The following is a 12,571-nucleotide window of genomic DNA, read 5'->3' as shown; positions in this document are numbered from 1 at the left end:
AAACACAGCAAAGTTGTTAAAATCTAATTGAAACAAAGTGAAAGGTGACGTTTTATTCCGCAGCATAATCTGCTCATCAGGAGCCAAAATAGAAAAGCCCACAATGTTAAATATCAGCAGGAGGTAAAGTGGTCAGTGGTCGACATTATATAACGCTTTTCTTCCAAATGGCACTCAAAGTGCTTTTACTCTGCTTCTCATTCACCCATTCACACTCACACACACACACTGATGGCAGAGCTGCCATGCAGCTGACCTGACTCACCAGGGACAATTTAGGGTTCAGTATCTTGCCTGAGGAAACTTTGACATGTGGCAGGAAGAGCCGGGAATCGAACCACCCATGCAAACGATCGGTACACGACTGTGCTGCCTCCGGAGCTTCCTGAACCACAGCCAATGTACCTAGACCTAGTATTAGATTAATAAAAACAAAAAGTATTTACAGCCTTAAACCTCTGCACTGTTACATACTACTCATACATCTTCCAGCAGCATCTTGATCACCATAATCATAATAAATAATTCAACTCTGTGTCACACTAAAGACTGCAGAGGCCGGTCCCACTGTACGAGTTTCAGATCATTCATGGGTTCATATGTCACGACCCCATCTGAAATCTATCATATAGTCATATTGGTCAAAAGTACTGTATATTTGTAGGTTAATTATTTCTCTAAATAACTTATACGTCATTATTTCACTGAAAGATTTTAAAGAATTTATCAGAATCTAATTTTACATTAAAATTCTGAACATTTAAGAGTTTAATCACTTTATTATTCACAGTCATTAACGCTGATGAGAGATAAGGGCAATAACAACACCTCCAACTGTCCTTCTGTGACTACGACCTGAAGGTTTTGCTACAGCTTCTGTGATTTCTGTTACCCAGTCAACTCAGCACCGCCACGTTGTCTCAGTTGAAGAGAGTTTTTCTGCTGCTCGCTGTCTATGTTTGTTTGAGCAAACAAAACCACTGGTCAGGTCTTACTCTCTGCACTCTAAACACTTTGCTTAGTGCTCCTGTATTCATTTTTCTATTTATTTCTTGCTTGATTATTTGTCATATTTTAGATTGGGGATTATAACTGACATGTGTCTCAGTAATGGGGAAAATATGTTTAAATGTTATTCTAAGAAAATAACTATAAGGAGAGCACAGTAAACTTCATTTCATCTTCTGTTTCCAGGTTTTAATAGCTAATCTAGAAGGTGTGATGAGTGATCAGTGTAAGATGCCAACATCATCTACTGAAGGATTTACGCTCTGTTTTGTGCACATACATGAAGTCGGGGATAAATGACACCAAATACTTCAAAGTTTTTATTTGTGGGGTCTTTATTTCATCTGGAATTTTGTGTGAAATATCTAATAATAATCATCTTTTTCTCCCCAACAGTCTTGTAACAGGTAAAACTCTGCAACACAGAAGATTTCAGTACCAAACTAAATATGGCACCTCTGTAGGAAAACATTTACAATGTCAGTACACAGAGTGGTGCTAATTCATACTCATCAGGAATACAATATGTTCAACATGTACAATATTTTCAAATAAAGTTGATTCAACAAAACAAAACACAACACAACAAAAGCATATCCTTTCCTACCATGCACACGGATGGCAACTTTCGTGGTGCACAGGTGAAATTAATTAATTCCAATTCAGCATCCACACTCCTAAACCCAAAATAACACAAAACACAAACATCTGACGTTACATCAACTCACTTCTCACCTGTACGTTTGTATATTTGGCTACAATATATATAAATAAAGAAATATTCCCGTTTTAAACTCACCATCTATTAGCAAACACAGCCCTCTACAGCATGATAGTGCGACCACTGCTCACCTGTACTTTCCCGGCAACCTTTGACCCCGAGGACCGCTCCACCATGCCAGCCAGCGACACTGCGCCCTCTGCTGTTCAAAGTCGTAAATCTCCAGTAAAACTGCCACAGTCACTATATCCTATTTACAGGGTTTATTAACAGAATACCCACACATTGTTCCACCTAGTTAAATATATGTATATATATATATATATATCTTTTATCTGAAGGAATTTACCATTTCTTGTGTCTATTTTCAAATTGCAGTGAAATCAGAAGCACAGACCTGATAATTAACAACATACAACAATACAAACAGAAAACTGAATAAATCCTCGTGCTCTACTTGTTTGTGTTTCTTTTTCTTCTAACACATGTATCCAGCCAACTCTCCTTTTGGTTCATTGTTTTGGTTCATGTCATGTTTTATGTTCCACACTCTTCTAACTTTCCTCATTTGCTGTTAAATGGTTCTTTCTCATTGATGCCATCTGCTGGACGAATCTGTTTCCAACTCAACAGAGAGCAAACACTCATCATGGCTATTTTTAATGTGGTGGAGTAGAAAATAATGATTCTGTACTTGTATACTTTGAATCCACTGCATTTCAGAGTGGCAGACTGTATTTACTACTCCAACATGTTTAGTGTACATCCATTAATGAAGATTAAAATGTTATAGTGCCATAATGTACGTGGTTTATAAAATGTAAAGTGGCTAAAAAGGCTCTTTGGATAAGTTTAGATGAATCCAATTAATGTGTTAATTTTAAAACAGGGATTTTGTTTGTCAAATAAACTTCTCTTATTTATTAATTTGAACTATTTTTCTTGATTTTGTGTTTGAGCAAAATGTGCATGGATGTTGTGCATCGTAAAATAAACAAATAATGTTTGTTTAGGATGTGTGTGTTGTAGAGAGGGAGAGGGAGAGAGGGGTGTCACTGCCACAGGAAATCACACCAGTGCTCACTGAGGAGAAATAGACGCGCCCTCTGCTGGACAACTGCAGCTACTGCACCTGTGGTGGAAAAACAACTGGTCAGAACAATTTCAGCACCAGGACGATCGACAGCTCCCAGGACAACTGGCCGGTGGTAAAGTGGCAAAACCTCATCTGTCCTGAGCATCATGTGACTGTGAAGAAATAGACTGAGAGATTTCAAAGTTTAAAACAAAGTCAGTTTGGTATCCAGGTGGAGATGTATACGTCAAGTGGATGGTTCTGAATAAAACCCTAAAATAACTCTTTGTGCACTTTACAGCTGTTCTTGGAGGAAAGAATAAGAATAATCCTGCGCCTCTATTTTAGGAACACAGCTCCATTCCTCAGTCATCTGAAAGTAAGCCAAGCTGACCTAAATATGGCTGCCCCTTCAGCCGTCCCTGTGGATCACCTTACCGCAGAGAAGGTTAGCCCGCTCCCCTCCGCGCTCTCCGCGGACACCCGTTTCCTTATTAACGGAATTATTTTCAATCTGAGCCATAGGACGACCTAATTACCCTGCTCATTTCTGGCCAGTGGCCAACTCTCATCTGTTGATGGTGGGAGCTAATTCCCAGAGAAATAATATGTAAAAGGGCAAAGAGAAGAGAAGCCACAGGCCCCATAGCTCACAAACAGGTATGGCATTTGGAGCCGAGCCTCCCCTTTCCCTGACGCTTGTGTTCATGTTCGTGGTCTTAATTAAAGTGATATTTCGAGAGAGGAGGTTCTGTTTGTTCAGTTAATGAACTCCACTATTCTCTGCGGGCAAATGGAAATGCAAGCGCTCCAATTAGCATATGTTAGCATTTTACTGTGTTTATTCCTCACCCTGGAAAACAGCTTACCAAGGCGAAAAAGCTTTTCACTCTTGTAACAGGAGCTGTGGAACTTTTTCACCCCAAAATAATTGACTCGAGCTAATTAAACCTAGATCTGGGGAAACTTACGTCTAAATGCTTTATGCATGTTGATGGACCGAATCTGTGTCTTGGTGTAAGGAGGGTGGGGGGGTCACACATGCATACTTAAGAGATCTAAGAAAGACCATATGCAAAAAATACTTTATTTTCAGAAATGTATACAGTACATATGTGGGAGAAATCCCCCGTCTTCTGCAGCTTGCATATACATGATCATACTATTTCATGGTCACGCAAGCGCCGTCAGGAAAGAAACATAGAAAAGAAACACTTCTTTCATGAAAGCTAAAAATATAAATTCATAAGGATGTGCAAAAATTATTGTCCACTAATGCTTTTCGAAACGTTTTGGATGTAACTGCTGCTCCTGTTTGATTGTCTAAATAATAATAATAATAATAATAATATGGTGAATACATTGGTCATATCGCAGTGGCGTTTCACATAAATAGTCTTCAGAGTTGTTTTACCTTCAGCATTTTAGCTAAAATAGATCAGTCATTATTTCTCTTCATCTGTCATACCATCTGTAAATCATGTGTCCATTAATCTATGTACTTAATGGTCTCTTCCTCCGTTTTCATACGATGTTATCCATCATTTTAATAATCCGTCCAGAGAGTCAATTAAAAGTCAGTCGTTGTACAGGTCATTATTTATAATAGCAGCCTCTCCCTGGGGGGACATCTGAAGACGACGCTTCTTGCCAAAGGTGGAGAAGGAATTGTGGACGTCCAGCTCACTCCGCTGTGCTGTGGGCCTCAGGGTGCAAAAGCCTGATGGCGTCCCGGGGATGTACACATTGTGGTGGTAGTCGGGTGGCGGGTGTGGGTGAGGGTGGGCTGGGATTGATGGCTGCTGCTGTTTGGGAGGAGGTGTGCACCGAGGGGTCCAGGGGCGAGAGGGGACCCCACTGGTCGAAGGAGACATCTTATATTCTGTAGTGTGACACAGATTGGGAGAGAGGAGCGCAGAGAGGCAAACACTTGATTAAACAATATCGACTTACAACTGTAGAGCTCCTTTCATTTGCATAGCAAATTTTCTGCCTTTGCCACAAGGACAATAAACAATGACACGGAACAAAAGAAGAGATCAGCAGCAGAAACAGAGACATAATGATCCTGAATATAATCCTGCGCTTGGTGGAGATGGGGTAAAGCTACAGCAAATACACCAATTTAAAGGAACAACAAAGGGAAACAGGATGAGTCTTGTACATAATTCCCAAATGTGTGTCATCTTGATTAAACCTGGTTGCAGTGCTGTGGCTGTGGCTTCTTACCTTTCACGCCTCTCATGTGAGTACCCCAGGTCCAGTACTGTCCAGGCGCCATGGAGGTGACGTAATTCTCTGGGTCTGCATGTATGGCTTTACGCATGAGGGAGCCATCCATGTTGATGGAGTTATAACTGCAACCCAGGCACCAGTGTGTGATTACACGTATTTATTAACATAACATCAGAGTGACAAAGTGAAAAGGTCAAGGATCAATACGGTACCTTTTAATGGAGGAGTTCTGGTTCTTTGTGAGGGTCCAGTCTGTGTTTGGCTGCTTCAGCTGCAGACAAAGAGCACGACATAATTAAATTACTAATTAATAAGAATAACATCCTTCTGTAAATGCACACATCAGGTCTGTTCTGAAACGTTTCTCTCATCTAATCAAGTCTCCATCAGACTGGTTTCGATTTATTCAGGCCACCTTGTTGAACCAGCACAGGTCAGTGATAATTGACACGAGGAGCAGTCTGTCATTGTGTTCGTCCTGAAATGGAGACGTGCTCCTCTTCATGCGGATCGCGGCTGCCGCCCTGTGGCCGTTTGGCGGAACACACATTTTGGAGAGCGGAGCTGCTGTTGCCTTCAGCCACGACTCTCGCCTGTCACTTAGTTTTGCTTTTATCCTCTGTGGCGCAGCGGGGAAGGGTGAAGGAGAGCACCCGAGTGATATTTATTCCTGGGCTGAGTCTCGTAGTATGGATTGCACGCTCTATTAATTCACTTGAAGCTGTTAACAAGGACAATGCGACGTAAGCGTATTATTATAGTCTGTATTCAAAATACACTCCTCGCCAGCTACGCGCAAAACCAATTAGAACCCCACCGGGATGAAACGAAACATGATTTTAATCTTCAAAGGAAACCGTGCCAGGGAGGAAATTAAGAAAATTACACACGTCATTGTTTTGTGGATTTTATGCATCATTTTACATTAATATTTGCCTGATGCTCCTCGAGCAAGGTTTTTAATTAAAAGTCTCTGAGAGAGCCTTGAAAAGTTTGCGGTCCTTGCAGCTGTATGCGCACAACCCAACACAGCTAAACACGCACACGGGCCCCATCACGGCACTCACTGACGACGCACATGCACCTCTCCTCCGCGTTTGACACGCTCGGGCGTGCGTTTAATCTCTCTTTTCACGTCCAATTCATCGCCGTGAGCGCACTCGCGATGTACTCGCTCAAATATAGTTTCAACGCGATTCGTCTTTGAGATTTAATGTGTCACTGACGACCTCAGGACGACTCATGAGGGTACGCTGAGGGACACCACTGGGTGAATTAGAGGGAACCAATTAACGATAGGAAGGACACTTTCTCCTGAAGGAGCACGGCCGCAGGCGGAACAATCACCGTGACCTCAAAATCCCCCTTGTGGCCAGAGGTGTATGTGCCGGTGACCGAGCTGACATTTCTCAGTGTCTGCCCGGTGGAGTCTGGTATCAGGGCTATGAGTCTTTATCCCTCTGCCTTTTGATGAAAACAGGCAGACGACAATGAGCAATGCGCACACATTTACGGTCTGCTGCCCCGTCTGTTAGAATTAGAAAACACTGATGTAGACATCCTGCCTCCGTAAATCTCCCCTCTCCTTGTCTCATTTCTCCCCCCTCCTTCTATTTCACCCCTCCTCTTCTCATTCTTGCTCGACAAATATGAAGCCACATCTCTGTCTTTCTCTCTCTCTCTCTCTCTTTCCTCGCATTCAGAGGACAACGCCGGGGCCGATCTACAGGCGGCCCACGTCTCAGTCCAGCCATGTCCTTGCGCCCCCTCCTTCTCCTTGCCCCCTCCCCTCTCGAAGTCCTCTCCTGTCTCCCCCAAACCGGCCATTTGCCATTTTTCATCAATAATGGACCGACTCACATTGTGTATAGTATAATGGCTCAGCCGTGCTTTTGCCCTTGAGGCATAGTTAGTGAGGTTATCTGTCCTGTGTTGTTAGTTTGAGAGCAAGAAGGCGTGTTGCAAACCTGACTGGTCGAACAAGAGCTGTCTGAACCTAAGACAAATTAATCCAGATAACTGCCATTCATCTTGTCCATCACATATATAACCTTGACTTTTTGTTCAAACTCAGGTGGAAGTCCTCCCCCTCCTCCCTCCTCCCTCCCACACACAGAGTGATGTAGACATTAATCTCACAGGTGAACTACTGTAATGAAGTGCATAAACTAATATCAGGGGCTTTGTCGACTTATAATTTATTATTGTCCTGAAGACACCTGGAAACGTTACCAAGACTGAGCAGTGGAGTCAACTTGCACTACATCTCCTCCTTCTCTCCTCGCACAGTAATTGATATCTCACTTCTTTCCACGCAGATGACAAGCCACGGTGTGTGCACAGCATATGCTGCAAGATAGAGCTTTACACTTCCATTAACATGTCAATTAAAATGCAATCTAACATCGTCTCATTTCATTTCCCCGGAGCAAAACATCACTATAGGCAGAACAATTAGGATAAATTATTGCCATAATTACAAAAACGACGCACTGTGCACCACACTCATGAACAACAGGGAAATGATTGCTTTTGCTGAAGTTGAGTTAAAATCTGTCTGACATGCATGATTTGACCTTCATGGGAGAACGTCACCGTCTAGATTCTTGTCAGATAGAGAACTGAGATGCGTTGTGATGTGGCGATGACTGAAACAGCACACGCTCTGTTTTGCTCTCTGCTAGAAGCGGATTTCACTGTACCTCACTGGGAGTAGTTGTTCCGTTGTTCACAGATGCGCTTCGGCTTTGCGCGTTCCACGAGTTTTCCGCGCTCTTGGCCTCGTTGTTCCTCGGTGTGCTGCCGGGGCTGCATGGCTTCAGAAACATAAAGTCACTTTTGGCAGATTCTGGAGTCAGGCACACTTTATAACAATATGACTGAGAGAGACTACTGTTTCCATTCACCTCCATACAGTTCGTAGGTACTTTGGCCGCGGACGAAATCTGCAAGTTGAGGTTGGATTTTTTGAACACCTCCGGTGGCGGCTCAGGCTGAAACCCCCCGCAACAGCAACAGGCGAACGGTGGCAGGTTGTAGCCGCTGAGAGTCTCCCTGTCCTTGTAACACTTGACCGCTGCCAGCACGATAATAGCCACCAGGAAGATTAAAGATATTGTGCTCAGTGACACGATTAGATAGAGAGCGAGGTTGGAGGGAGGCTGTGGGCTGAGTGTGAGGTCTCCGAAATCTGACAGCGACTCGGGCACGCTGTCAACCACTGTGAGGACAATAGAGACGGTGGCGGAGAGCGGCGGCTGCCCGTTGTCCTTGACTAAAATCACCAGCCTCTGCCTTGTTGCGTCTCTTTCCACTAAACGGCGAATAGTTCTGATCTCGCCTGTGTACAGAGCTACACTGAACAGCCCCGGATCCGTAGCCTGCAACACCTGATAGGACAGCCGGGAGTTTTGCCCTGCGTCCGCGTCTAACGCTGTTATTTTGCCAACCAGATACCCAGCGTCCACTGAGCGCGGAACCACCTCTGAGGCCACAGTGCCGTTCTTGGGCAGCGGTGATACAATAACAGGTGCATTGTCGTTCTGGTCCAAGACAAAGACGTTGACTGTGACATTGCTGGCGAGAGGGGGGAAACCGGCGTCCTGCGCCTGCACCAGAATCTGAAAGTTTCTAAGTTGTTCATAATCAAAAGATCGCAGTGCGTAAATATTGCCATTGTCAGAGTTGATGGAAACATAAGTGGACACTGGCATGCCCTGAATCTGACCCTCGAGAATAGAGTAAGACAGATAGGCGTTCTGGTTAGAATCGGGGTCGAATGCAGTTACAGAGCAAATGGAAGCGCCCGGGGCATTATTCTCGGTCACATACACTGTATATGAGGGCTGAGAGAAGCGCGGGGGGTTGTCGTTGATGTCTGACACTTGAACGACGATGGTTTTCCTGGTGGAGAGCGAAGGAGAGCCCAGGTCGCGCGCCGTGAGTGTGATGTTGTACTCAGACACGGTTTCCCTGTCCAGAAACTCGCTTGTCACCAGAGTGTAATAGTTTTTGAATGAGGAATGGAGCTGAAAGGGCACGTTGCTCGGAATTTGGCAGTCAACGTTGCCGTTTTCTCCCGAGTCCCGATCCATGACACTGATGACAGCTATCACCGTGCCCGCTGGCGCGTCTTCCTGGACAGGAGTGGACACTGATGTCAGGATGACTTCGGGCGCGTTGTCATTCACATCCAGGATGTCCACCAGCACTTTACTGTGCACTGCCACCGCCGAGGGTCCCCTATCTTTTGCCTGCACATACAGTTCATATACACTGGCTTTCTCATAGTCCACGATGCCCTTCACTCGGATTTCACCCGTGTATGGGTCCACGCTGAACAGTTCACGCACCTTGAGTGGTGCGTGCCCGCTAAACGCATAGGTCACCTCCCCATTAGAACCTTCGTCCAGGTCTGTGGCATTCAGCTTCAGCACCAGTGTCCCCCTCGGTGCGTTCTCCACCAGGCTCGCCCGGTAAACTGAGCGGTCAAACACGGGCACGTTATCGTTTGCGTCTAACACTGTAACAGTTATCAGTGCTGTCCCAGACCGCTCCGGTGAACCCCCGTCAAAAGCTGTCAGAACCATTTCATGCTTTTTCTGCTGCTCCCGGTCCAGTGGGGTGTCCAGCACAAGCTCAGCAAACTTGCTCCCATCGTTGCGCGTCTGGATATTTAATACAAAGTGCTCGTTTGCACTTAGCTGGTAGGAGCGCAGAGAATTGGTGCCCACGTCCTGGTCCTGTGCGCTCTCTAACGGGAATCGGGAGCCGGGCGCAGCCGATTCTGTGATGTCAAGATTGAACTCGCTCCACGGGAAACTGGGAGAGTTGTCATTCACATCTAAAATCTCCACTTCCACTCTATATAGTTCTAGTGGGTTTTCAATCACCACTTGTAGGTGTAAAAAACAGCTCGGGCTCCGCTCACACAGCTCCTCTCTGTCTATCTTTTCGTTGACAAAGAGAATGCCATTCTCCAAGTTCACTTCTAAAAATTGTTTCTTTGCACCGGAGACTATACGAAACCGCCGGGCTGACAGCTTGGCCACATCCAAGCCCAGGTCTTCGGCGATGTTTCCCACAAAAGCTCCATGTTCCAGCTCTTCGGGAATGGAGTACCTAATTTGCGCAAGAACCAGGTCCACTACACACGCACACAGAAGCAGACATATAACCAGTCCTGTTACTGGTAGCCAACTTCCTTTGGAGAGTCTGTGATCCATTTCAGTGGCGTGCGTAAAATCACCTCACGCAGACATCTTTCGTCTCACAAAAGCCACGCAGCTCAAAAGTAAATGCAGAAGCAGAACCCCTCCCGAGGTTAAATATATATATAGAAATATTCAGATACAACTTTACAACATCTATGTTTATGGAGAACTTTACTGGATAGTTGATGTGAGTGGAGGAGAAGAGAGAAACAGCCTCTCTCTCTGTTGTGCTCCACGCGCAACACCAGCGGTGTGTGAACGGGGGAGGCTCGCGCTTTGATTTTCCAGTGTATTAGACATTTGGAGGAGCTGGTGGGGAGGTGTGTGTGTGTGTGTGTGTGTGAGAGAGAGAGAGAGAGAGAGAGAGAGAGAGGAGAGAGGTGGAGGGGGTAGACGTAGATTCTCGCGGCTCCGTATTGGAGGACGCCGACGCGAAGCGCGACTCTAATTACTGTGGAGGTTTAACCCTTTAACGTCCCGGTGTCTGTTCCTCTAACCCATTAAAGAGAAGAGAAGGCGCAAGTTTGACACCAGACGTCAGAGCCAGATTTGGATTAGGGAACAAATTGTGTGGTGGGTGTCGTTTTCTTGGCTGCATTTAACGGATTAGGCAGGACAAGAATTTGTCTTGGTGACCAGAGCACATTACAGGCCACGGTGGCAGTGGTAGCTATCATTACTTTACTTTGATTTATGGTAACTACCATTATAGCCACAGAAAAGAATAAACTATTCCCCCGGGGTTACACTATTACATGTCTCGATGCAGAAAACAGAAACACACAAGCCTAAGCACTCTTGCCTCATATGTACCAGTGGCCGCTGCCAGAACGCCCCTGGGACTCTATAATGCTTTTTAATGAGAGCCCTTTGAAGATGAATGCCCACATTGCAAAACAGTCCCATTCATTAATCATCACACACGGAATTAGGGTTTACAAAAAGAATCTTTGATGGGTCAGGATATTCAATTTTAATCAATATTTGAATGAGTGTTAGCTACATTTTTGGATTTTACTGTGACGATCACTGCTACAAATACGCATTACACGGCTTTAATTCATTTAAGTAAGCCTGAACATGTATCAACACAATCAACATAAAAGCGCTGCCATAAAGCCTTAATCACAATAGTCTCTAATCAGGTATTATAGCTGGGATTAGTTAAATATCATAGGTGATGTGTTTACAGTGACAAGAGGAAAAGACGCGCTTTAATGCTGCGGCTGTTTTCGAGGACTAAACTCTGTGACTACACTAGAAGTGACTTCAGTGGATCAAAGTAGTACCACTGAGCTCTACGGCATCACTGGGGCCTCTTTAGAGTGCGGCACATGTTTTCTCAGATCTAATCTTTTTCCCCGCTAATCCTGGTCAGTTAGACAACCACTGAACCACAGAGAGAGGAAGAGAGAAACTCAAGGATGCCTTTGTGAATTCGGGTTCGTCTCCACACGGACACGAGTGGCATCCTAATGCAAAACGGTGGCTTGAAATCTGAAAGTCTCTTCTTGGGACTGACGACACAGCCATGGCCTCCGGGCAGCACTGGGCTTGTTAACTACTAAAGAAAAGGAGAAGAAAAGCGAGACATGAGAGAGAAATAACAAGAAACAAACATTTCTACTTCCTGAAGGCAACATTGTTTTTCACTAGACGCTACGTTGTGTGTTCAACTGGCCCCCGAAAGCAGACGACTGCATCCTCTTTAGAAATGTGTATTGATGGTCTGTCCTCAGTGGGAATGATCAGAGGAACAGAGCGACGCTGATGTTGTTGTGATCTTTTCACTTGAAAAACAACCAGCTAGGGAAGAGGGAATACTTCCACTCAGAGACAGTGGTTGTTTCTGACATTTCTCCTTTAGAGAAGAATAACTGGAGGCAACAGGGATGGAGGTGGGGTGTAGTTTCTGTATAATTCATGTTAAGTCTGGTATTTAAAGGGGCGATAATAAAGGTCACGACGTGTCTCTGAGTAAAAGCAACCATGGTGTCAAATGATTAATATGCAGTTTTAAGATGTTGCGTAATGAGTGGCACTGCTTCCTCCTGGAACTAAAGTTGTTTAGGACTGGGTCTGTCTCTCTACTAGACCCCAAAATGCATCGCCCTCCCTTTTCAGGAAAAAAAAAAAAACTAAAATCCCCAGGTTTAAATAAGCAGAAAACACAATCTGTTTGCAGACTTAACCTCAAGCAGATGGTTAAGCTTCTCCAGAAATGATTACATTTCTGGAAGAGAAAGAAAAAATCACCACCACCAGTTCCATTGCTTTCCCCTTCTTTTTAATTAAGGGAGTGAAGGATTAGTGTGCAGC

General features: G+C 44.7%; 1 protein-coding gene across 2 annotated transcripts; it reads right to left on the bottom strand.

The window, feature by feature from the left end:
- Positions 1 to 3,938: 3,938 nt before the first annotated feature.
- Positions 3,939 to 12,027, bottom strand: si:ch73-233f7.1 (protocadherin). Of its 2 annotated transcripts, XM_026358617.1 has the most exons (5): positions 7,946 to 12,027; positions 7,742 to 7,855; positions 5,252 to 5,310; positions 5,034 to 5,161; positions 3,939 to 4,686 (listed from the first exon to the last, which is right to left on the bottom strand). In XM_026358617.1, exons 1-5 carry the CDS (start codon positions 10,262 to 10,264, stop codon positions 4,382 to 4,384), a joined length of 2,925 nt encoding a protein of 974 aa, XP_026214402.1. In that variant the 5' UTR covers positions 10,265 to 12,027; the 3' UTR covers positions 3,939 to 4,381. The 2 variants fall into 2 exon arrangements, with proteins under 2 accessions (XP_026214402.1, XP_026214401.1); XM_026358616.1 differs by having other exon boundaries at positions 7,742 to 12,027.
- Between the last annotated feature and the right edge of the window lie 544 nt (positions 12,028 to 12,571).

The sequence above is a fragment of the Anabas testudineus genome, chromosome 10, assembly GCF_900324465.2.
Source record: "Anabas testudineus chromosome 10, fAnaTes1.2, whole genome shotgun sequence".
Classification (NCBI taxonomy): Eukaryota; Metazoa; Chordata; class Actinopteri; order Anabantiformes; family Anabantidae; genus Anabas; species Anabas testudineus.
This window is presented reverse-complemented; position numbering and strand designations above follow the sequence as displayed.

Bases quoted from the DNA above. Each gene is read 5' to 3' on its own strand.
- si:ch73-233f7.1 (XM_026358616.1), bottom strand. From the start codon at position 10,264: ATGGATCACAGACTCTCCAAAGGAAGTTGGCTACCAGTAACAGGACTG. The intron at 5,311-7,741 runs GTACAGTGAAAT...CTTTGTCTGCAG, and splicing joins GAACAACTACTCCCAGTGAG to CTGAAGCAGCCAAACACAGA. The intron at 4,687-5,033 runs GTAAGAAGCCAC...GTCACACTACAG, and splicing joins TCACATGAGAGGCGTGAAAG to AATATAAGATGTCTCCTTCG.